We start from the raw sequence: 26,341 nt of genomic DNA, 5'->3' as shown, positions 1-26,341 counted from the left end.
TAGGTGGATGAACAAGTGAAAGGATTGCCTGGTAAAGGGATGGATAAATAGGTGGATGAACAGGTGAACGAATGACAGCGTAAAGTGATGGACTAACCAGTGAGTGAAAAGATCAGTGAATGGATGGCAGAGTGGATGGATCGCTAGATTCAGAGTTGGTAGATGGATGGCAGAGTGAATGGATAGATGGAAAAGTGGATGGATGAATGGCAGAGTAGATGGATGGATGAGTTGATGAATGGATGGCAGAGTGGATAGATGCTGGATGGATGGCTGGATGAATGGTAGAGTGGATGGATGGATGAGGTTATGGATGGATGGCATAGTGGATGAATGAAGGATGGATGAATGGATGATGGATGGATGTTGGATGGATGGATGGATAAAAGAGATGAATAGATGGATGGCAGAGTGGATGAATGAGTGGATGACAAAGGGGATGATTGGATGGACAACAGAGTGGGTGAATTGATGGTTGAATGAGAGAGTGAATAGATGGTAGAATGGATGGATGGCAGAGTGGATGAAGGGATGGCCGAATTGACAGAGTGATGGATGAATGAAAGCAGTGGATGGATGAATGCAAGCGATAAGGAAGCTGTTCCATGGGGGTTGGTCTCACTTGCTTTGCTTGCTTGGTGGCATCAGTACTATAGTTCAAAGTGGGAGTTATTTCAATTTTCTTTCTACTCTCTTGGTTGTAGCCACAAAGGACGAGTTCAAGGCTGGCTTTAGTGCTTGTGTCACCCGTAGCAACTATCTTTTTAGCACCCCTTCCCTCATGACCTCCTCCTCATATTCCCTCACTACCACCTGGCAAAAGGGCCCCTCTTCTCACCATAGACTCTTTCTCGTGTACATTTCATTTGTTTTAAAGGGCTGGTAAAGGCTGGCTCTACTAATCCACTCAGCTATCCACTTTAAATACAGATTTGTTCTTTGGAGCAGTCATATTAACCCTCAGCGCTAATTTATGGCGAGTTATGTTATGTTATGTTATGTTATGTTATTTGGTATTTTTATAGCGCACAGCTGCCCCAGCAAAGGGGCGTCCTGGCGCTTTGACAGATGCTATAACATAACACACAGTAAACGAAAAGAAATTAACTAGATACCGGGAACAGGAAGGTTTTAATCGCCTGCCTGAAGGTGAGCAGATCTTCAAGAGCTCGAATGTGTACGGGGAGCGAATTCCATAAGCCTGCCGCTAGCACCCTAAAGGAGCGGCCACCCATTCTGCTCAGCTTGAAGCGTGGACAGATGGCCAGATGAAGCCCCTCCGATCTCAAGGATCTCGAAGGCATATAGGGCGTAAGAAGAGGAACAAGTGCCGGCGGCGAAGAAGATTTCAGAATTTTAAAGGCCAGGCACAGCGCCTTGAACTTAATTCGCTGTCTGACCGGGAGCCAGTGCAAGGCCGTGATGGTACCAGACACTGAACAATGTCTGGGAAGGCCCACAATGGCTCGTGCCGCGGCGTTTTGTACTCTTTGGAGCCTAGAGGCCTCCGCTTGATTCACCCCTAACAGCAATGAGCTGCCGTAGTCCAGCCGAGAAAGTATTGAGGCCTGGACTACAAGCTGTCTGGTAGGGGGATCAAAGTACTTTAGGACCGGCCTAGTACCACGCAGAATTCCGTAGCACGTGGCAGCCACCTTCTTGGTGTGATCTCTGAAGGTCAGCGCAGAGTCTACCCATACTCCTAGATTTCTCACTCCAGCAGCTGGAATAGGAGTGACACCAAGCTCCGATGGCCACCACTGATTTCCCCATAGCTCCGCGTGCTTCCCTAGAACCAACACCTCCGTTTTGGTGGCATTCAACTGAAGGCAGTTGGTGCGAAGCCAGCCGGCTACTGCCAAGAGACCCGCACGGAATCTAGGGGCCTCCACCTCAGGGTCTTCACTAAGTGTCACCGCTAGCTGTGTGTCGTCCGCGTATGAGGCCATCGTAAGACCCCACTGTTTGACGACACCAGCCCCCTGCCCCTCGCGCTGCCCAGCCCTCCCGCATTACCTACGATGCCGCCACCCTCCTAGCCCTTGACCCCGGTCGCGCCCCCAACTGCGTCCAAGCCGCTCCTGGACGCACTCATGGACCGCTCTCCTGCTTCTCCTGCAAATTCAGCGGCACCGACAACACCTCCGCTACGACCACAACACAGATTCCCGACCCCAACCACCTAGAATGCATCCTTCTCAACACCCGCTCGGTCCACAGGCACGCCATTGACCTTTGGAACCTACTAGACACCATCTCTCCAGACGTCGCCTTCCTAACGGAAACATGGATGAACGCTTCCTCCGCCCCTGACATCGCCATCGCTATCCCTGATGACTATAAGATCACACGCAAGGACCGCACCGACCATACAGGAGGTGGTATCGCTATCGTCCATAAGAAAACAATCCGCATCTCAACCAGCTCTGACGCCAACCTCGCCAACTCCGAACACCTTCACTTCCAGATCCACATCGACCCCAAGACCACACTCAGAGGCACCCTCTTCTACAGACCACCAGGACCACGCGCAAAATTCAGTGAAGACATCACGGACTTCATCACCCCTCACGCGCTCCCCTCCAAAGACTACATCCTTCTGGGAGACCTCAACTTCCACCTTGAAAAGATCAACGACCGCAACACCGCCACCCTCTTGGACAACCTCGCCAACCTCGGACTTAAACAACTGGTCACTTCCCCCACCCACATCGCAGGTCACACTCTCGACCCCATCTTCACCTCCAGCAACCATGTCTCCTTCAGCCACACTACGGATCTCCTTTGGACTGACCACAGCTGCGTTCACTTCACCTACAACAAGCCAAAACCCATCATCCACCTCCAACCGACTCTACAAAGAAACTGGAACAAAATCACCACAGAGCAGATCTCCACATCACTCCTTCAAACCTCCCCAGCCCTCTCTTCTAACGCCAACGAAGCCGCCTCCAACCTCACCCTTTGGTTATCCAACACCGCCGACACCTTAGCACCACTGAAAAAACGTCAACACAAACTTGGCATCAAGAAGGCCTCATGGTTCAACGACGACCTCAAGAAATCCAAGAAACTGTGCCGCTCCCTTGAAAAGGCCTGGAAAAAAGACCCATCCACCAGCAACAAGGACGCCTTCAAAAGCGCCATCCGTACTCACCACCAACTGATCCGAAAAGCCAAGAAAACAGCATTCAAAGATCGACTTGACAACAACGCTCACAACAGCAAGGAACTTTTCAACATCGTCAAGGAATTTTCCAACCCCTCGGCCAACTCCAACGACATCACCCCCTCTCAAACCCTCTGCGATTCCCTAGCCTCTTTTTTCCACAACAAGATTGCTGACATCCACAACAGCTTTGACAACCAACCCGGAAGCCAACCCACCCTACCATCAGCTGACCATCTTCCCCCCGTTAACACACTTAACGCCTGGAACCCAATCTCCACTGAGGACACCATCTGCCTGATGAATTCCATCCACTCTGGATCCCCCACAGACCCATGCCCCCACCACATCTTCAACAAAGCAGACTCCGTCATAGCTCCGCACCTCCGAGACGTCATCAACTTCTCCTTCAACTCCGCTACCTTCCCAGAAGACTGGAAACACGCCGAACTCACCGCCCTTCTGAAAAAACCAACAGCAGACCCCACCGAACTCAAAAACTACCGCCCCATCTCGCTTCTTCCATTCCCGGCCAAAGTCATCGAGAAAGCTGTCAACAACCAGCTCGCCGCCTTCCTCGAAGCCAACAAATCACTCGACCCCTCGCAATCTGGCTTCCGAGCCAAACACAGCACTGAGACCGCCCTCATCGCAGCAACAGACGACATTCGAACTCTACTGGACAATGGAGACACAGTCGCCCTCATCCTCCTCGACCTCTCTGCAGCCTTCGACACAGTCTGCCACAGCACCCTTTTACAACGCCTCAGAAACATCGGAATCCAAGGAAAGGCACTGGAATGGATCACCTCGTTCCTCACCGGAAGAACCCAGAGAGTCCGCCTCCCACCATTCAAGTCTGAGGCCTCTGAAATCATCTGCGGCGTACCACAAGGATCCTCACTCAGTCCCACCCTCTTCAACGTATACATGAGCCCCCTCGCGGCCATCGCCCGCCAACACAACCTCAACATCATCTCTTACGCGGATGACACTCAACTGATCCTATCTCTCACCAAGGACCCCAGCACCGCCAAAACTAACCTACACGAAGGAATGAAAGAAGTCGCCGAATGGATGAAACAAAGCCGTCTGAAACTGAACTCAGACAAAACAGAAGTCCTCATCTTAGGTAAATCCCCCTCTGCATGGGACGACTCCTGGTGGCCGGAAGCCCTCGGAAATGCACCCATCCCGACAGACCACGCACGGAACCTTGGCGTCATCCTGGATTCTTCACTCTCAATGAACAGACAAGTCAGCGCCGTATCCTCTTCCTGCTTTAACATTCTTCGCATGCTCAGAAAAACATTTCGCTGGATCCCCTCCGAAACAAGGAAAACAGTCACCCACGCTCTAGTCACGAGCCGACTGGACTACGGAAACACCCTCTACGCAGGTACCACCGCTAAACTCCAGAAGAAACTACAACGAATCCAAAACGCCTCAGCCAGGCTCATATTAGACATCCCACGCAACGAACACATCTCTGATCACCTTAAAGACCTCCACTGGCTACCCGTCAATAAGAGGATTACTTTCCGACTGCTTACCCACGCACACAAATCACTCTACGACATCGGACCAGATTGCCTCAACTCTCGACTGTCCTTCTACACCCCCTCCCGCCAACTTCGCTCTTCCAGCCAAGCCTTCGCCACTGTACCTCGCATCAACAAGACCACCATGGGAGGCAGATCCTTCTCATACCTGGCTGCCAAAACATGGAACTCACTCCCCGCTTACCTTCGCCTCACCCAGAATCACCTAGCGTTCAGAAAGCAGCTTAAAACGTGGATATTTGACAAATAATTCACCTCCCCTTCCTAAGCGCCTTGAAACCCTCTGGGTATGTAGTGCGCTATATAAATGTTATGACTTGACTTGACTTGACTTTCACATAGAGGTTGAACATTGTCGGGCTCAACGAAGATCCCTGTGGTACCCCGAGCTCCAAAGGATAGGTGGCAGATTGACCAGGTGGTATAGCCACTTTAAAGGAGCGGTCTGCCAGAAAAGACCGAAACCAGAATGGTACTGCCACTAGACAAACTTGGATCACTCTCTCTCCAGCAGGAACATTAATCACAAAAGTTATCTTGACATTTTATTGCTGTCTGACATCTAGACAAACTCTGCATCATCTGCCTTTAAAACCTAAGTTATTCCTAAACACAGCACCCCCATCGGAGGTCAGTGCCCCATTCCAGGTCAGTGACCAGTGTGGCCGCACCAGTCGCACTGCCGTAAACTACCACCAGAGCAACACGCCCCCTGCCTGTCCAGATGGGACACATTTCCACCGCTCTGCATAACCTGTACCTGTGAGCTCCTCGCACCACAATGTTCTGTGTGCAACACTACTTGTCGTCCATCAATTGTTCTTTTTTTAGGTCTCGCCTAGCGTTGCAGCGCACATGCGCTGCTTGCTCTCCAAGCCTTCTTGTTGTTGAGATTTTCTGGAAGTACAGTTTAAGCCCGCCCATCATTTTTACTGGGTCGCATCAGCGTTTATGCTAAACGCTGGCTTCCAATTGAAAAGGAGGCTTTTCAGTTACCGCACTGTCTCCTCTCGAACGGCTCATCTGGACTCGATCGTGTACTGGCGGCATAAGACGGTCTCCTTATATTACTTGGTAGGCACTTTCTTTTTGTCATTGTCCGCGAAGCACGATGCTGCAGCGCTCTGCGCTAAAAAAAGTTTTTTTTTATTACTTTCCCAGGGAGAACAATTCCCTTTCAGTAAAGCCGGTTACCGGGGACATCTGTTGGGGTTTAAAACCAGTATCTGAGAGCCTATGCAGTGTTACGCTACATACTCACAGATCGTGGATGGAAAATATATTTTCTGGACCCCATTTATAGTTCTACCTCACTGCATTGGAAGCTTTAACGTCTATTATTTGAAGTTGTGAGAAACTTTGCCTATCGTACCATAATTGAGGCTAATTCTTCGCCCCATTAGGTCCGATTAATATTCGGAGTTGTGAGAAACTTCGCCAATAATACTGTAATTGAGGCTAACCTTCTGTCCCAGTGGGTCCAATTTCCGAAATATACACACCTTTACTGGTATCTGACCAGCAGGATATATAGGAGCTCTGACGAAGTTCCCTCTGGCAAGAAAAGGGAATGAAACACTTTGGCTGTGTGCCAGTTTAAAAGATTTATTGAACAAAAAGAAGCAACTTTGGAACAATTCTTGAGATTTGTGTACTGACTCCGCAACGAGTGCAACTTTCATTCTTTCCGTGAATTTGATTACCATTGACACCCTTGGATGGCGGGTGTGGGAAGTGACTGCACCATTTGAATTTATAGTACATACGGACTGGATGTGCTGGACCTTGGTCTGCCGTTTGTTCTTTCTTTGATATGTTTTTTTATATTACTTTAATGAGCCCGGAGCCTGGTAGGGACATTGCGCTCACTTTATTTATTTATATTTGCGCGGTGACCCTCAGATTTTGTAATTAATAGAGCTTAAAAGTAGGCCTTCTGTACTATACCTATGCAAACCCACTTTTTTGATAACTCTTGTGTTTTTTAGTGTGACCACCTTTGACAACATACCTCCAATGAGCTATCTCTGCACATTGTTTACTATGTGGGATATTTCTCTTCTTTGCATTTAGTTGTTGTGAGGGTTCGCCTTCACTGATAGTCTTTGAGGAGCTTTCTTTTCTGAGACCTGAAGTCTAAAAAGCATGATGTGTCACATTGTGTCTTTCCATTAAAAAAGGATTATGTATTTTCTTGCTCGACGTTTCCACTACTCTCCACAGTTACCTCGCAGAACAAGTGATGCTCTTTAAATACATGAACTCGCCCGGTCTTGTGTCAGCAGGTTATGACCCGCTTGGAGCACAGAGCGGACCATCTCTACCCTCTTTAGGTAGCCGGCTTAAATTAAGGCTTACAGTGCCAAGATGAAAGCGCTATCGCCAGACTCCACCTCGCTCCACCTCGCTCCTAAGCCGCCTGGTGTTCGTGGCTGCCTGGTGTCCACATTGCTCCCTCCTGGGCTGCCGGTATTGCTGTGCTCACTGCTGCGCCTGCCATTGATATTAAGCTGCCTTGATTTGCCTATTTCATAATCTAATATTGTAATATTGTGCTCATTGCCGCGCCTGCCAATTGCTTTTAACTAGTTTCGATCTGCCCATTTGATTTAATAATTCTGCTCCGCTTTGCCTGGTATTGCCGCTTTTGCCAGATAGTGCCCCCCGACCCCGTCCTGCACTGTTATCGTGCCATTTGTTGTGCCTGCTGACCCACGGCCCCTCCCCTGCAGCCCTCCGACATCCGCAGACCTCGCAACGCCGCTCCCGCCTCCCAGCTGCTCCTCCCTCCCTCCGCCCCCTCCAAGATCCATTTATAACGGATGCTCTTGCGCGCAGCGTTCACGCGCAGCGGACGCGCCCCATGCGCGCCGAAGGTGCGCCTAAGGTAAGCCCGTCTACACCCGTCCGCACCTGGACCGCGCCCAGCGCCAAACCCTCTGGCCCCTCCAAAACCCACTCCACCCTCATAACGTACAACGCCGCAACCCTCTCAGCACTTAACCCCGGTCGACTACCAAACTGCTACCAAGCCGCCCCAGAACACACCCATGGAGCCTTCACCTGCCACTCCTGCAAATTCGACTGCATCAAGACCCACACCAAATCCACAAACTCCAAACAGAGCTCCGACACTAACCACCTAAAGTGCATCCTGCTCAACACCCGCTCGGTCCACAGACACGCCATTGAACTTTGAAACCTACTCGACACCACATCGCCGGACGTCGGCTTTCTTACAGAAACCTGGATGAACGCCTCATCAACGCCCGACATCGCCATAGCCATCCCGGACGGCTACAAGATCATCCGAAAGGACCGCATCAACCAAACAGGAGGAGGCATCGCCATCGTCCATAAGAACACCATCCGCATCACGACCAGTTCCGACGATAACCTCACAGCCGCCGAACACCTTCACTTCCAGATCCACACCGACCCCAAGACCACACTCAGAGGGACCCTCATCTACAGGCCACCAGGACCCCGCACACAATTCAGCGAAGACATCACTGACTTCATCAGCCCACATGCCCTCCCCTCCGAAGACTACATTCTACTGGGAGACCTCAACTTCCACCTGGAAAAGAACAGCAACAGCAACACCACCACCCTTCTGGACAACCTCGCAAATCTCGGACTCAAACAACTTGTTGACACCCCCACCCACTATGCCGGGCACACGCTCGACCCAATCTTCACCTCCAGCAAGCACATCTCCTTCAATCACACCACAACTCTCCATTGGACGGACCACAGCTGCGTTCACTTCAACTACAAAAAGACTACGACCCACAACCACCCACAACCAATTCCCCGCAGAAACTGGAACAACATCACCACCGACCAACTCTTCACATCGCTTCACCAAAACCCTCCTGCCAAATCATCGGACCCAAACCAAGCAGCCACCAACCTCACACAATGGATCACCCACAGCGCTGACGAATTAGCACCCTTGAAAAACCATCAAATCAAGCAAAGTAGCAAAAAAGCCCCCTGGTTCAACGATGACCTTAAGAAATCCAAGAAGATCTGTCGCACCCTCGAGAAAGCCTGGAGAAAAAACCCAACCACTGACAACCCAGCTACCTTCAAGAATGCCACCCGAAAACGCCACCAACTGATCCGATCCACCAAGAAATCAGCATTCAAGGATCGACTCGACAACAACGCCCACAACAGCAAGGAACTATTCAACATCGTCAAAGAGTTTACCAACCCAACCGCCGGCACCAACGACATCACTCCCTCCGAAGATCTCTGCGACTCTCTAGCCTCGTTCTTCTACAACAAAATCACTGACATACATAACAGCTTTGGAGACCAGTCTGGAGACCGGTCCACCCCACCCACCTCCGAACTAAAACCCCCCTCCAACAACCTTTGCACCTGGAACCCAATCACCACTGAAGACACCATCCGCCTGATGAACTCCATCCACTCAGGATCGCCAACCGACCCATGTCCCACCACATTTTCAACAAAGCAGGCTCTATTATCGCACCCCATCTCCGAGACGTCATCAACTGCTCCCTCAAATCCGCTACCTTCCCGGAAAACTGGAAACATGCCAAACTCAGCGCCCTCCTGAAGAAACCCACAGCAGACCCCACTGAACAAAAGAACTACCGCCCCATTTTGCTCCTCCCATTCCCTGCCAAAGTCATTGAGAAAGCCGTCAACAGTCAACTCGCCGCCTTCCTCCAATCCAACAAATCCCTCGACCCTTCACAGTCTGGCTTCCGAGCCAAACACAGCACCGAGACCGCCCTCATCGCAGCAACAGACGACATTCGAACTCTAATGGACAAAGGAGAAACAGCTGCCCTCACCCTACTTGACCTACCCGCAGCCTTCGACACAGTCTGTCATAACACCCTTATAAAACGCCTCAGCAACGTCGGAATACAAGGAAAAGCATTGGAATGAATCATCTCGTTCCTTGCCGGAAGAACCCAAAGAGTCCGCCTCCCCCCTTTCAGATCAGAGGCCACCGAAGTCATCTGCGGCGTACCACAAGGATCATCACTCAGTCCCACCCTCTTCAACGTTTACATGAGTCCCCTCGCATCCATCGTACGCCAACACAACCTCAACATCATCTCCTACGCAGATGACACCCAGCTGATCCTCTCCCTCACCAAAGACCCAAACACCGCCAAAACCAACCTACACGAAGGGATGAAAGAAGTAGCCGAGTGGATGAAGAACAGCTGTTTAAAACTGAACTCGGACAAAACGGAAGTCCTCATCTTAGGATCATCCCCCTACGCCTGGGACGACTCATGGTGGCACCCGGCCCTGGGAAACGCACCCATACCAACGGACCACGCACGTAACATGGGCTTCATCCTGGACTCCTCCCTCTTGATGACCAGGCAAGTCAACGCCGTCTCATCATCATGCTTCAACATCCTACGTATGCTCAAAAAAATCTTCCGTTGGATCCCCACCGAAACAAGAAAGACGGTCACCCATGCACTGGTCACAAGCCGACTGGACTACGGAAACACCCTCTACGCCGGAACCACAGCCAAACTACAGAAAAAACTCCAACGCATCCAAAACGCCTCAGCCAGACTCATCCTAGACATCCCCCGCCAAGCTCACATTTCTGGTCACCTGAAAGACCTCCACTGGCTCCCCGTCAACAAGAGAATAACGTTCCGTCTCCTCACCCATGCACACAAAGCCCTCTACGACCTAGGACCCAAATACCTCAACACGCGCCTGTCCTTTTACACCCCCACCCGCCAACTACGATCGTCCAATCAAGCCCTCGCCGCAATTCCACGCATCCAAAGATCCACCATGGGGGGAAGATCCTTCTCCTACTTAGCAGCCAAGACCTGGAATTCTCTCCCCATCCACCTCTGCCTTACACAGAACCACCTCGCCTTCAGAAAACAACTAAAAACTTGGATATTCGATAAGTAAACTACCTCCCCTCCCTCAAGCGCCTTGAGACCCTCTGGGTGAGTAGTGCGCTATACAAATTTTTAAACTTAAACTTAAACTTAAACCGACGCGCCTAAACACGGACAAATCCCACTGTTCACTTCGGCTGCCACTTGCAATATGTTTTGGGGCCATTTTGCCCAAAGCAATTGCCTGCGTGAATGGGGGGTGCTGTGGGGGAGATGCTATGCTCGGGTAATAAGGCTGCAGCAGCACGTTAGTTTTGTCTTTACTTTATACGACCTGTATTTATGGCTTCATGGGGGCCCGTAGTAAAAAACCCTGCAGCCGAAGGAGACAGGACGTCCAAAGATCAGTAAAGAAGCCTTAAAAAAGCTGTGTGAACTGTTTCAACTGATAGCAATAACGTCTTGCGTGGCATTTGCCAGGGAGTTTAACAATCGCACGTTTGTGCGTTGTGGCGACAGTGAAATTCCGCTTTGTATGAGTTTAGGAATACTCTGGCTTTGTTAAATTCGTGTTTGAGTAGCATCCGTATCTAGCTCATGTGTTTCTTTTAATTGACTAATATTTGATGTATCGGCACAGGATCAAGGGAATTGAAGAGTAAACAAACCTGAAACGTGTATTGGCTCGCACGGTGGCCACATGACTGAACGTCACTGAGGTAGCACTTTTCAAGCCCGAGGCCTTCCTTTTGCAAGCAATGGTTTTCAGGAGCGCTAGTCCCGTTGGCTCAGTAACCCATATGTGGCAACGTTTAAGATGGAAAAAGGGGAACATGGGAGATTAAAAAAAAACAAATCGGGAGAATGTATTTCTTCATTCAAGGATTTGCAATGCAATAGGTCTTGCATTTATGTGAGTTTAAGCTGTTGGCATTGTAAATAACAATGCCTTTTATTTATGTTTTAAAAATGAAAATAAAAATAAAAGGCATTGTCATTTATGATGTCAATAGCTCAAACTTGCGTAAATACCTATTGCATTGCAAATGCTTGTTGCATTTGTCACCCTGAGTGGGACGGGTATGCCCAGACGTGGGTCCTGTGCTCTCCACACCACTGGAGTCAAGCTAGCCTGGCTGGTGAGGGCTGAAAGCCAGAAACCGGTCCTCGGAAGCTTGTTTCCGGTCCAGGTAAGGCATGGCTTGGCAGTTCGGGCTGGACTCTTCCCATGAGGCACAGGGTCAAGACTGATTTGCATATGGCCATGTCTGAACTGGGTGGTGTGAAGTGCAAAAACACGATGGATTTAGGCCCAGATCTCTGTACTGGGGTGAATGTAGGACATTGTTCTGCATTCTGTCCATCGATTGTTCTTTTTGTACTTCTTGTGTGACAGATTTGAGGCAATTTAAATGCTTTTTAGTACACAGTGAAGCAGTGTCTTCCAGCATAGAAGGAAGTTTATAAAAAGGAGAAACCTCTAAAGGAAATGGAACAGGTAACACAATGGACGTATGTTCGCTTTCAGGTGCGGGATATGACGACGAGAGCAGCCAATCAGAGAAGGACGATGACGCAGTGGCCCCTGGTGACACCCACACCTATGTCTGGGAAATTCCGGAGAACTACGGGCCCCTGGATGCAGACGCGGCCTGCCTCACCTACAGCTACTTTTCACACACTGACCCCAGCCGAGACTTCAACGCGGGCCTGATCGGGGCGCTGCTGGTCTGCAAGCCAGGTAGGTCCCGGGGAGAAGGGGGCTTCAACGCTAGCGCCTTGATTCTTCAGGGTGCTTTAATCCATCTCCTTGATTCTTTCTATACGAGACAAAGAAGCCAGAAAGTGCATGTGTGCTTCACAGAGAGCACAACATTATATCACATCATGCCATGCCACAGCACAAGCCACACCACACCATGACAAACTGTATCACATCATACTTCACCGCATCACACCATGCCGCATCATACGATGCCACAGCACATTAGGCCATGCCACACTGCATACTACACCACTCCATGCCACTCCACATCTCACTGCCTCCTACCATATCACACCATGTCTCACCATACCACATCACACTGTGTCCCTCTGCATCACACCATACTAAACATCACGCCATGCTCCACCACATCACACACGCCACAACACACCTCACCGCATCACACTACATCACTATATACCACACCATGACACACTGCATCACACTGTACCACACTGCATCACATCACACCATTTCACAGAGCATCACATCATGTCATACCATATCTCAACACACCATACCATGCAACAGAGCATCACACTATTCCCCACCAGATCACATCATCCAACATCACGTCCTACCAAACTGCATCACACCATACCACATCCATGTTGGCACACTGCATCACGCCATACCACACCATGCCACTCTGCAATACACCATACCACATCATATGATGCAACACTGCATCACACCATATCCCACCATGCCACTGCACATTACACGATACCCCAACACATCACACCATGCCACACTGCACCACACCTTACCACACCATGCAACAGACCATCACACTATGCCCCACCACATCACATCATCCCACACCACGTCATACCACACCACACCAAGTCATACCACACCACGGTATACAACACCACATTATACAACACCACGTCATACCACACCACGTCATACCATACCACATCACATCATCCAACACCACGTCATACCACACCATGTCATACCACACCACACCGTCATACCACACCACATCATACCACACCACGTTATACCATCCCACATCACTACACACCACGTCATACCACACTATGCAACAGAGCATCACACTATGCCCCACCACATCACATCATCTCACACCACGTCATACCACACCACTTCATACCATACAACATCACATCATCCAACACCACTTCTTACCACACCATGTCATACCACACCACGTCATACCACACCACTTTATACCATATCACATCACTCCACACCACGTCATACCACACCACGTCATACCATACCACACCACATCATACCGCACCACGTCATACCATACCACATCACATCATCCAACACCACGTCATACCATACCAAGTCATACCATACCACATCATATCAGCCAACACCATGTCATACCACACCACGTTATACCATACCACACCATGTCATACCACACCACGTCATACCATACCACATCACATCATCCAACACCACGTCATACCACACCACGCCATACCATACCAAGTCATACCATACCACATCATATCACCCAACACCACGTCATACCACACCACGTCATACCACACCACATCATACCACACCACGTCATACCACACCACGTTATACCACACAATGTCATACCGTACCACATCACTCCACACCAGGTCATACCACACCACGTCATACCACAGCAGGTCATACCACACCACGTCATACCACACCACGTTATACCACAGCAGGTCATACCACACCACGTCATACCACACCACGTTATACCACACCGCGTCATACCGTACAACATTACTCCACACCATGTCATACCACACCACGTCACTCCACACCACATCACTCCATGCCACACCATATTCCACCATACATTTTACTGAAATCTAAAGGTTTAGATTTGGTGCCAGACCTAAAACATATGCAGCATCGTAGGAGCCGTCAATCGGGCAACTTGGCCAGGGTGGAGATTTGGAATGTAGCCCAGTTGGGACAGGAACGTCCCCTGCATGATAATCTGCCCTGCAGCCCTGCCCTGAGTAACCCGACTACATGTGAAACCTTTGGCCCCAGCACACATGAAAGCCTGTTTGTGTGCTGAAACTAATCACAAACCCAAGCCCGGCTCAGGTCTGCAGGAGTGCCAAAAGCGTACTGTTGGGTTGACCCTAGACCACCATCTCTGGGACATGGACAGTGAGCAGCGCATAGAACTGTTAAAAGCTTATCAGTGCAGGGGGCATGGGAGCAGTCTGTATCTGTACCACTGGATGGCTTTTCCCAGCTCTGTGTAAACATTGGCACCTATTACTTTCATCCAACCATTCATCTTTCACCTTGTCTCTCTCCCCCCAGGGACTCTGAGTGCTGAGCAGACCCAGGCTAGCGTCCAGGAGCTGGTGCTTCTTGTCTCGGTCTTCGATGAAGGTACGCACTGTTCATCCCGCCTCATTCAAAAACACCAATTTAATAATAAGAATATAATAAAATAATGGGCCTTATTCGTAATGGTTAATTTGCACATGTAGATTTACTAATGTGTCGATCTACTCCTGTATCTACAAATAAATCTACACTTTTTGCTATTCACTATTACTAGTGCCCATTTACAGCTTCTTTTAGGCGTACATGTCTACACCCCCTCACATCAGGTGTGGAGCCTCCCACAGTAGGAACTAGGAGTGTAAAATACCTACCAGTATCTTTTCACACATAGGCAGAGAGCGCCACCACCAAGGCACAGATCTTCCTATGGGAAAGTATAGGGAAAAGTTTATTACTCATTTAAAAAACGAAAATAAAATATTTAATGTATGATGTCATTTCATCTGAAACATTTTATACTAAACTAAAACGATTAAAATAAAATGTTACAGCTCATGAACTCATCAAATTAAATGCATATAAGAGAATTATCTTTTAATATATTATTTAAATTTATATATCATTTTTTAAACAATGATTGAACAAAAATTCCACAGTTACTTATATTTTTTTTATGGGTATTACAATAGTTTTCACAGTTATGTGCTCGAATTAATTTAAATTAATATTAATTACTCAATAAAGGGTAAATGTATTATTTTTTATTATGTTTATTATTACATGTTAAGATAATGACATCATGATTTAATAATTGTTTGCATCCATCAGAAGCTTTCACCACCACATTTCTCAATCCCTTGGTGCCTCTAGCAATGGCTGAACATAATCATGATGGGAGAGCCCAAAAATAGAAACGCACACCTTTTTATCACTACACCAGCAGCAAATCACCACGTTCACTTGCTTCCCTGACACACCAATGTGTTTATTCAAAGTCGACTTTCAAGGCCCGACACGTTTCTGCCCTCAGCCTTTCTCAGGGGTCAGTGAACCTTGCCTCTGTGAAACACACCAATAGTGCCCCATTACAGCATAACATAGACAAAGGACAAAGCATGCAGTGTAGTATGCCATCTTTTTCAACAGCATCTCAGAGTGGTTTTATAGGTTGCCAATCTTGATAAATCACAAAACTATACACATGCAGTCAATTTGTATTTTTAAAATGAAAGTCGAGCACATATGCATCATGAATGAAGTATTCCATCCTGTGTCGGTGGACACTGTAAATAAACAATTCACTTTAGGTCTCACTATATAAATTTGGCCACCTTGTCATTAAAGCATCAGACCACGAATAACAATGAACAATATTAATGGATTACCTATTGCAAATAATATAAGCCTAGTGGGGGAAATACTTCTCTCATCGCATTTGTAGCACATGCACATTATTGAAAAATGTGAAATAATTCTTCCTATGACAATGTCACTGGATGTTCAATTCAAATAAATAAGCAGATCATAGCATTCTTAACAAACTATGAATTTAACAAACTTGTTAGTCATTTAAGCAAAGGACCACCTATAATAATACACATTATTCATAAGTTTGTGATTTGGGATCCATGTCCAAATGATTCATCCCTAGTGGGCTTTTTTCCAAAGTTGATAGTGTGAAAATCAGTCTCCCTGAAGCCTGTGATTGGATAGGAGTTTGGATGTACCACCGATAATCCAACCCTAGTGGGTAAGAAAATTAGGTAACCTTATGATGCTCATGCCACCTGCATTTTGTGTATGATATTCAAATCAATTGTTCACACAATAATCATCCTGTAAGTAGAGCCCAATGACAGTGTATTAACTAAGCCCTGAATTAGAAAATGCTGAAACAAGGTTCGACTATCTTAATACATTCCTGAAGATCATGTAGTGTGGAGAGAACTAAACTGTCTATTTTTCCAGCTCTAGTGGACAACTGCATAACATGTATACCACTTAATCATTAACTTTAGAATAAAACATGTAACAGCTTAACTGATGGTGACCTGCTCTGTGTTCAATATTGTGGTGATCATAACGGTGCACCTGTGTGAGTAATAACATTAAAACTGGTAAAAATTAGAAGTGGCAAAGACACTCCTAACAGAAGAAAACAAAAAATCAGGAGAAAAATCATGCTTCAAAAATGGGAGATCTTATTGGTAAAAAAAACAAATTTATAGAGATGCTGAGAACCATTTCACATGTTAAACTATGTTCAGCCTAAATGTGCTTATAATTCCTCATCTAAGTTCAGACCTACAGGTTAAAAGATGCCAAAATTGACAATATCTTTGAATTCTAACCTACGTAGTTGCAGTGTTCTATTACCAACTCTCAAATTGATACTTATTCGATTAAAGACAAAGAAAAGTAATACATCACTATTTGCATTGTGTTTCATTAAGAAATGCCCGGCCACCGGATGTTGTTTGTCATATTTCTTGATAGCTCATAGGTGTTCCAGCACATGTTTTCTGACAGAGTGTATTGTTCTTCCAGTGTGAATTTTGTCGCCAGGACATATGAAGCAACACACACAAAAATATGTGACGCATGTATATTGTGATTCATAATATATTCTTTCTCACTATTTGGAATTTCTGAACATTGTTGCTTCTCTTTTATGCCTTGAAATTATTGCATTTGAAAAAATCCTTCCTCTTGGAAGACTCACTGTATGATTGAGTGCTGGTTATCATATTTCTACTGATTAGATCCTTTAATGATTAGTCCTTCTTGAAGGTGATTCTTAGATGTCCATCAAAGTACTTGCCTAGAATATCGTCTGTGTGCAAGATATGCCAGTGTTTGTGCAATATCTTTTCATGTTGTCAGTCCGGCTACTAAATGCTGTTATGTATCCGCTGTAGTAATCTGAGTCCTCTGTGTTAATTATGGAATCCTTGAGGTCTAGGGGAGATTTTTCTGCTGATAGCATGGATGTCTGTGTTAATCACTTTGTGACTGTAATCCTTGTCTAAGAATATTTTCATCTTAACCTGTTTTTCCATATTATATGCCTCACAGGAACTACAATTTCTTTGATTACTTTTAACTCCCCATAAGGGATGTTACTCACCAAATTCTTAGGATGGGCACTTTGAGCATGTATATTACTGTTTTCAGTGGTTTTGTTGTGGTAGAGTTTAGTTTACCATTTCTCACCTTTCAGCAAAGCAAAAAATTCTAGTGTCTTCCTACTGGGGCTGAAAGCGAACTTTAAACTTAAATCATTGTTATTCAGAGTTTTTTTACAAATCCTTTGGCAGAGCTCTCCACTCCCCACCATATTAGAAACAGATCATCAATATATCTACATTGAGAACAACATATAGTGGATGTATGCCTTGGTAGTGATGACAACATTCTCCATTCCTAGCCCATGAAATAGTTTGCATAGCAGGGTGCAAAGCAGGTCCTCATCACAGTGCCTTAGGTCTGTCTGTAATTCTAGTCATCAAAATGACTTTTTTTATGGGTTAGACAAAATAGAATCATATCCAAGATCTTTTCTGCATACAGCAACAATTATATATATCTAGCTCTCGTAAAATGTCTACAAACATTTTTACACAATTCATGCTTGATACAGGTGAACAAGCTGCATAAATCAAAAGTCAAAAGGCCACACTGTCCCAATCTCGGATCCTTCCTCCAGCATTTCAATGGCTTCCCTACAGCTCATGTTTTCAACCTTGTCAGCTGACATTAAGAGAGGTTTTGAAGAGTCTGCATAAATCCAGAGAGAGATCAGAAATTACTGTGAGTCACTTGATAGTATGATTGATGGTCTCACCGTAAGAACGGAGGCTCTGGAAGAGACAGTTGGCTGGTTATCCTTGCATCTAGAAGACACTAAGGACGAAAATATCAAAACTCAAGAGAGAGGACCTGTCACTAGCGGAGAGGATGGAAACATTGGAGAATAATGCTAGGCGCTGTAACATCAGAATCCTGAATGTGCCAGAGGGAAGTGAGGGTTCGGATGCTAGAGGCTTTATTATCCCGCTCTTAAAGCAGTCCCTCACCCTCGACATGCCGGAAGAAGAGCTCCTTAAGGATATCCAAAGGATTCATAGAGACCCCTTTAGGCGGAACCCCTAAAGAACTAAGCCTAGAAAGATTTTGGTGAATTTTCACACTTATACTTTAAAAGAGCAGATCCTCAATCTAGCGCTAAGGCAAAAATCTTTATCAGGCAAAGTGTTCACCTTCCAAATACGATCAGATCTAAGTAGGATCACCCTGGAAAAACAGTGGGAACTGGGGAGGAGGATGGAGGCATTCCGAGATCTGGGCGCAACGGTTCAAATGGGCTTTCCTGCAGCTCTAAAGATCATGTTTAGTAACAAGATGTTTAACATTCGTTCTGTTCAGGTGGCAGATGAGCTGTTGTTGTCTTTTGGGGGAAACAGTGGGCCTCTGGTTAAATTAAGAGTAATCTTAACTCGGACTGATAACATCAGGTCCGGTAATACCGGCTGTTTCTCTTTGCGTCATTCCTCCAATCTTTCACTAGCGCCTTCGCTTTAGGGGTTATTGTCATTATTAGGTTCTCAACATCTTATCTCTCTAGTATGAATGTTTATGTTAGGTTGAAAGAGGAGCTAAAAAAATTAAAATAAAAAATAAAAAATGGGCAATTGAAAATTAAAAGGGAACAACCAATTTAGAGCCCTTGTCCATATAAATAGTGGAAAACAAAGCTATTTAACTACAGCAGCAGTCTGTGGATAAAAAGGGAAGAAAAATACGAAGGGAATAATTGGAAAAGAAGGAAAAAACATAAAGCAAGGAAAAGTGAAAATAAACAAAATAAATTTAAAAAAATATAAATATAACATCACTCTGCAGGGGCTTGGGTAGGGGAGGGAGTGCCATCTGCCAGACTTGCTCCGGTTAGATAGCACAAGGGTTCCTCAGGGGAGGGGGGGTAGGTTGGGGCACTGGGGGGGGTTAAGGGGTGGTCAATAAACATAAAATTTCCTCATTTTCGCTTAGGTTTTTGGCTATTCTTTTCTTATCTTAAAATATGGGTAGTGAATCTAAAAATAGCAGGAGTGAGTGTTGACTCTTGTTTCACTAAATCCAGTGGATTCACAGCGATGATAGGGTCTTTGAGCCATGAGTAATCTCAGGATTCTCTCCTGGAATGTTAATGGCCTGCGCACCAAGCTAACAGCGAATAAGATCATGCAATACTTGCGCGATATAGATGCGCAGGTCATTATACTCCAGGAGACACACCTAATCAAGGCTGAGATGCTCGAAGTGGTTAAGAAAAATAGGTGGATTGACATCTCAGTATCCTCTTCTCAAACCTTGAAAACAAGGGGGGTGACTATTCTCTTCAAAAAACCCTTAAATGTAAGAATTATCTCACAGGAGGTTGATTCCGGTGGGAGATGGGCTATTACGTCTATAGATATAGGTGGAGTTCGTTTGACTCTTGCAGGCTACTACGGGCCTAACCGGGACGATTCTTCAGCTCTTGAATTATTATTTTCTCACCTTTTAAATTTCTCAGAGACTATTATTATAGCAGGGGACTTTAACATCGTGTTAGATCCCTTGCTCGATAAATCCCCAAGTAGTAGGCAGCAAACTTTATCAAAAACTAGAGCTTTTCTTCTCAACTGCATGAGCCAATACGGTCTCACTGACATTTGGAGGGTAAGAGCAGGGTTGGAACCTGGATTTTCATTTAGAAATTTCAAATATCGGCATCAATCTAGAATCAATTTTTTTTTAATTAGTCGTAACTTGGCCGATTCAGTGAAAAACGTAAGATACCTGCCATCACATCTGTCTGACCATTTCTCAGTATCACTGACCTTGTATGGAGTAACTACATCACCTTCTAGATCTTGGACATTTGATCGTTCTCTCCTTTCATCTTCGGATGATATCTTATCTATTAAAACTGATACCCGAGAGTTCATGCTAGCAAACATTGGCTCAGCGGACCATTGTACAGTATGGGATGCATATAATGCCTTTCTTCGAGGGGCAATCAAGAATAAGGTTGTGTTCCTAAAGAAGCGATACATTCAAGAAATAGTATCCATCGAAACCGACCTCCTTAGACTACAAGCCGAATTAGAAGCCATTCATAGCACGCCTAACCAGGATCCTGCATAACTACAGAAGAACCTGCTTGCCCTAAAAGAGAAAATGGCCACGGTTTTGAATCAAAGTATCCTCCAAAGATGGGAGAGTAGCAAATCATCCCATTTTGAATATGGGGAGTGAGCCGGTAAATTATTGGCCTGGAAGACCAAAACTGACCAAACACGTGACATCATAGCCTCTGTAATTACGAGCAATGGCACCCTCTCTTCGGACACAGAAATCAGAACAGCTTTTAAGGATTTCTTTAAAAAATATACCAGGAGGACAGGAACATCACCTTAGATAATGTAGTCAGATGGTTAGACGGTGTCTCCCTTCCATCATTATCTTCAGAACAAAGTGCTTTTTTGGATGGGGAGATTACAGAGGAAGAGGTTACATTAGCTATCCAGGTAAGCAAGAGCAACAAGGCAGCAGGCCCAGATGGCCTGCCAGCTGAAATTTACAAAAACCTGGTGGCTGAAATATCGCCCCTCCTTGTTATACTCTTTAACCACATACTACAGGTGGGGGCCTTACCACCTACATCTCTATCACGCTTATTTTGAAACCTGGCAAACCTGCCAACAACTGTGGTTCGTACCGTCCCATATCAATCTTGAATGCAGACTATAAAATCTTTGCATCTCTTTTACCAAACAGGCTGGACCAGGTGGCCCCTGATATCTTACATCTTAATCAGAAGGGTTTTGTGAGGGGACGTCAATTGCACAAACTCACTTACGATCTTATAGGTGCCATAGACATAGCGATTAAGGACTCCATGCCTTTGTCTATCCTCACTTTGGACGCCACCAAGGCCTTCGACAGGGTTAACTGGATTTTCCTGCCGGGGGCCTTGACAAAATTCAACGTGGGAGAGGGTTTTCGTAGAGCTGTGAAATTGCTGTATAATTGCCCATCAGCCTCTGTGCTGGTAAATGGGGCTTTGTCTGAACCCTTTACAGTAACTAGAGGTACACGGCAGGGCTGCCCTCTATGCTCTCTCCTATTTGATCTCTATATAGAGCCCTTCGCGCAGAGATTAAGAGAGGATAATACCATCAAACCCTTCATATACGGAGAGTGGGAAAAGAGGGTGGCCCTTTATGCGGACAATGTCATGATAATGACCTCTGATTTCAGTACCGCATTCCCTGCAGCAATTAAATTAGCCCTGGAATTCGGGGAAGTGTTAGGTTATGAGGTAAATGCCTCAAAGGCTGAGGTTATGACTTGGAACGACAATGCGAGTGGCTTTAATCAACATCTTAGTGAAAGTCTGCGTTATTTAGGGCTGAATATTGTTAAAGACATCAGTCAGATTGCCCCCTTGAATTTTGCAGTAACAGCAAAAGAGTGTTGTAAGGTAATGAGATCTTGGCAACACCTCCCCCTGTCCTTGTTGGGAAGAGCGAACCTGGTAAAGATGTCAATCCTACCAAAGGTTTCTTTTCTATTTAACACAATACCACTTTTTTTTACCCTTCTTTGCTGGCCAAGTTACAGGGAGAAATCTCTTCCTTTCTTTGGAAAAACAAAAATCCTAGGATAGCCTGGAAAAAGATCAGGCGCCGCAGGGAGAAGGGTGGATTGGCGGGCTTCGACATACAGATATATGCGTGGGCGTTTCAGCTCTCGCACTCACGCATGCTTCTTAAAACACCAACAGAAGCGGGAATAGGCAACATGTTCTTGGCTCTCTACGTTGTGAGGGAGTCGGTCTATCAGGTTACCTCTTTAAGTTTGGAGATCCCACATTTTTTAAAAAGATAAAATTGAAGGTGCTTTATGGCCGGGCAAGAACTTGGGCAAAGATTAGATCCACACTTAATTTGGGGTATTATTCTAATAGATCTCCAATTTGGGATATACCCCTGGCTCCAAGCTGGGCGTGCGATGCACTAGCACTCCCATTAAGAGAGGCTGGAATATCTACCTGGGGAGATTTGATTTTTGAAGGGACCTTGCTTCCTTGGGAATATCTAGTAAACAAGGTGGGGCCCAACTTGTCTAGATTTAAATACCTACAAATATCGAGTTGGGGTCAAGCAGCTGCCATCCAATCTGCACGTCGAACAAACTTGCCACTAGGAGGAGGCTGCGAACTTGAAACTCTTCTGGTAGATAAACCACCGGCAAAGAAAGAGATCTCTGTGTGGTATAATTTAATATTAGAGGAGATCGATGGCAACTTCCGTCTCCCCGAGCTACTGTGGGGAGAATTAATGCCAGGTGTTAATCTGAAAGATCTCTGGCCAATCTCTTGTAGGGCTCTTTGGGATTTAGTTAAACCAGCTTGGCTGCGTAGAAACCATCTTTTTACCCTACATAGGGCATATTACTCCCCTCAGAGGTTGTCAAAGTTTTCTATGGGAGGCCCTGTGGCATGTGCAAGGTGTGGTTTAAAAGAGGCCCCGGATACTCATATGTTCTTTGACTGCCCCCAGCTGGCGATCTTTTGGGACTCAATTAGCAGTAAACTTTCATCTTCTTTGGGCTCAAATGTAGTGATTAATCTCTGTATGGTTTGTCGGGTATGAGCCAGTTGTTGCTGTTGGGAATTGTTACCACCATCCGCTTGTCTTCCCTGCCAGTTTCGACTGAGGCAGCACGACCGTACTCTATGTGCCCCACTACCTTCTTTTGATGCTTGGCAGATAGAAACCATGAACGTGGATGAGGATACAAAAAAAGAAGAAAAAAAAATATATAGTCATTTTCCCATTGGATTCCATTGATACCCCAATGAAGTCTCTACTATCCTGGACGATAATAGGGTGGAGAGTCTCAGGAAATTGGTAACTTACCTAGATGTTCTGTAGTATGCATCCTATCAATTACACTATATGTCTTCCTGGCCGTTTAGTGTGATTCTTTTGTTTTTTGGGGGTTAGATATAAAATGGCTGTTGTAGGGTTGTCACATCGTAGAAACTGATCATTTTCCCACTCTATGAGACCCTGGTGTCTCCATTGCTCTAGTTTTCCCCAATTCTATGTTTGCTTCAGTCACTAACTTCTTATCAACCCGCTCATAACTGATAATAGCTGATTTAAATGTTGTGGACAGAGTATTCTTTGTTGGCCTGGAGGAGGACTTAAAGGCCATCATGCAGGGAGTACTCCACCTTCCAAATTTGGAAATGACCTCAAAGCTAGTGGTCATTTAAAAAACATTGGCAGAAACCGACGTCACAGAGGGTCCTGTCAATGCTTCTTTAAGTTTGACCCACAGCTCCTTCACCATGGTAGAGCCGTCAATCAAACTTTTTTTATTTCAAAAAGAAAATCCCCAAATTGTATTTATTCTTTGAAAATAAAAAATTCTCCCATACATGGGAGTTCTCTTTCATGGTGAGGGGAGCATTTAGCAGTTTTCATCTCCCCTTGCCGCCAGGATTTTCCTGGAAGTGACAGGCAATGAAAACTGACCTGTTTGTCCATTCATCTAAGTTAGGTGGCGGACATAGGGGTCAGCCGCCAAAGGCTCTCAGTCAGTTGGGCCATTGGAGGGGTGTAACCATGGCTGAAACTGAGTAGTCTCCACCGTGGTTTCACCAATGGTCCACCAACTTCTAAATCTGGCGGGTAGACCATTATCTTTGTGATTCGGGTACTCAAGCGCTATTGTGATGGAGTATCTTTACTACAAAAATATAATCAGCTTGAGTGTCATTGATTTTTGAATAGCTTTCTTCAAGGTATTTACTTTTAGACACGATTGCCACCTCTGCCAGATTGACATATAACTGTTTCTTGGTCATTTTGAAGATCTAAAAGTGATCTGTGTTGGTCATATGTGAGACTGAATCTTCCTTTACTGCCCATGTATGAGAGTTTTTGGTCTTTGATTATCCCTCTCTTGAAAACCTCTTTCACACTGTGGGACTGAGAAGGAAGAAGGACAGATTAGGGTTTGAATCCACTGTGGCCGCTCAATCTAGAGGTTTATTGATGATGGCCCCATTGAGTCATGGATCTGTGCAACTGTGTGATCCACCCATGTAACTCTGAAAGAGTATATACCATGTCAATATCTATAGGTTACTAGTCTGTATTTCCTACTTCGGGATGGCAGTCTTGGGTCGAGTATGGTACCATTTTTTAAGTTTCATTTCCTCAAAAAAATGAAACAAGTCAATCTTGCTTCGTGTGTAGTTTATATTCTGTGTGTGGGGTAAAAAAAGAAAGAAGTTCAATCTCTGCGTCATTTAAATTCCATCCTAATACATGTACCATGGTCATTCATTCATGGTTTATTTCGCTTTCTTGTGTCCTCTTGTTGTCATTCGCGCTGGGGTAGTTTCATCTTTTCTTCCTATGGTGTTTAGGCTGCTTTTTGCTATTTCACCTCTGCCTTTGGCTCTTGAACATCCTTTTTGGGCCTTGATTTGTTTTTCCTCTGCTCATCAGGCGAAATACCTAAAAAAAAAAGAAAATCCTTCTGAGGAAAGATATGACTGTGCGGCTGCATTGTCCTATCAGCCTCATAAGCTGTGTCTCCCCTTCTGATCCCGCCTGCTCTCTGCAGATATGGTCATGTTGTTTTATTAAAGTTCAAAATGTAGTTTTTTCTAGTTTAATTTCCTCCTCGGCCTTATCAAGGCCTATCTACATTTTCTTAAGGAAAGCCTCAAAGTCTTCTGGCTTCTCTGTTGATTTGAAATCTATAGTTCGTTTCACTATTTCTTCCAGCATTTTGTCTCTGTCTTTCCATGTGTCCTTTGCTAGGGTCATTATTCCCACCCGCCCAGTTACTGGAATTGCTGACCCATCCTTCTAGGAACATGGAGTGCAGATTTGTGTACGTTGGCGCTATAAAGAGAGAATCATATTGAACTAACTCTCCCTCTTCTGCATTGGACCCAGAAGCACGTATTTTTTTCAAATACGTAAAATAAACACTTTTCCAAAACAGCCAATTAAAAAAAGAATCATATCTGTGATAGCCTGTAGGCTGCCTTGACAAACTATCCTTGATTTCTCTTTGTCAAAAGCTAATGTTCATTTAAAGATGTCTCTAAATATAACTTGTGGCTAGAAAAACTTTTTTTAAAGGAGTCGTGAAATGAGCGAGGACTATTAAGCTAGTTAGGCTTCAGCATTAGGCCCTGAAGACTCCTCCTGGCCTGTGGGTGCACCACCCCCTGAGACTCCATCTGCTTGGCACCTTCTCCTTGCACAGTTCCCACTCTTCCCGCTCAGCCCTCTTCCAAAGGCAGATTGTTCCGGTGACTCCTACTTCTCTGCGGCTTTTACCTACTCTTACGCGGACTCCACTTCCATAGATTCCCATAAACACATTACAAGCAGCAAAATGCCAGCAAGAGAAATTGTTTACTCAGGATATAATGTCATCAGGAGGTGTCCCACTCTGTCTCCCCACAGGCTCTCAAGTGTTTTACAAGACAGCATAGACGTTTCAGCCTGAGTCCAGCAATAACTTCAGCTTTACACCTTCAACCATGATATTTGAATAACAATTCTCTCTGAACTACATTGGCTATTGATCCTTCTGATCCCCACATGCAGAA

General features: G+C 45.7%; 1 protein-coding gene across 2 annotated transcripts in view; it reads left to right on the top strand.

Moving 5' to 3' along the window:
• F8 (coagulation factor VIII) overlaps positions 1 to 26,341 on the top strand; it is a 424,604-nt gene that overhangs the window by 163,870 nt on the left and 234,393 nt on the right. For both annotated transcript variants that reach the window (XM_086942238.1, XM_086942237.1), the window contains exons 4-5: positions 12,130 to 12,342; positions 14,677 to 14,748. In XM_086942238.1, the coding sequence (XP_086798364.1) occupies positions 12,130 to 12,342; positions 14,677 to 14,748 (285 nt within the window). The remainder of the gene's footprint in view (positions 1 to 12,129; positions 12,343 to 14,676; positions 14,749 to 26,341) is intronic.

This window comes from Lissotriton vulgaris, chromosome 10, assembly GCF_964263255.1.
Source record: "Lissotriton vulgaris chromosome 10, aLisVul1.2, whole genome shotgun sequence".
NCBI lineage: Eukaryota > Metazoa > Chordata > Amphibia > Caudata > Salamandridae > Lissotriton > Lissotriton vulgaris.
The sequence above is the reverse complement of the archived record's forward strand: the minus strand, read 5'-3'. Positions and strand labels throughout refer to the sequence as shown.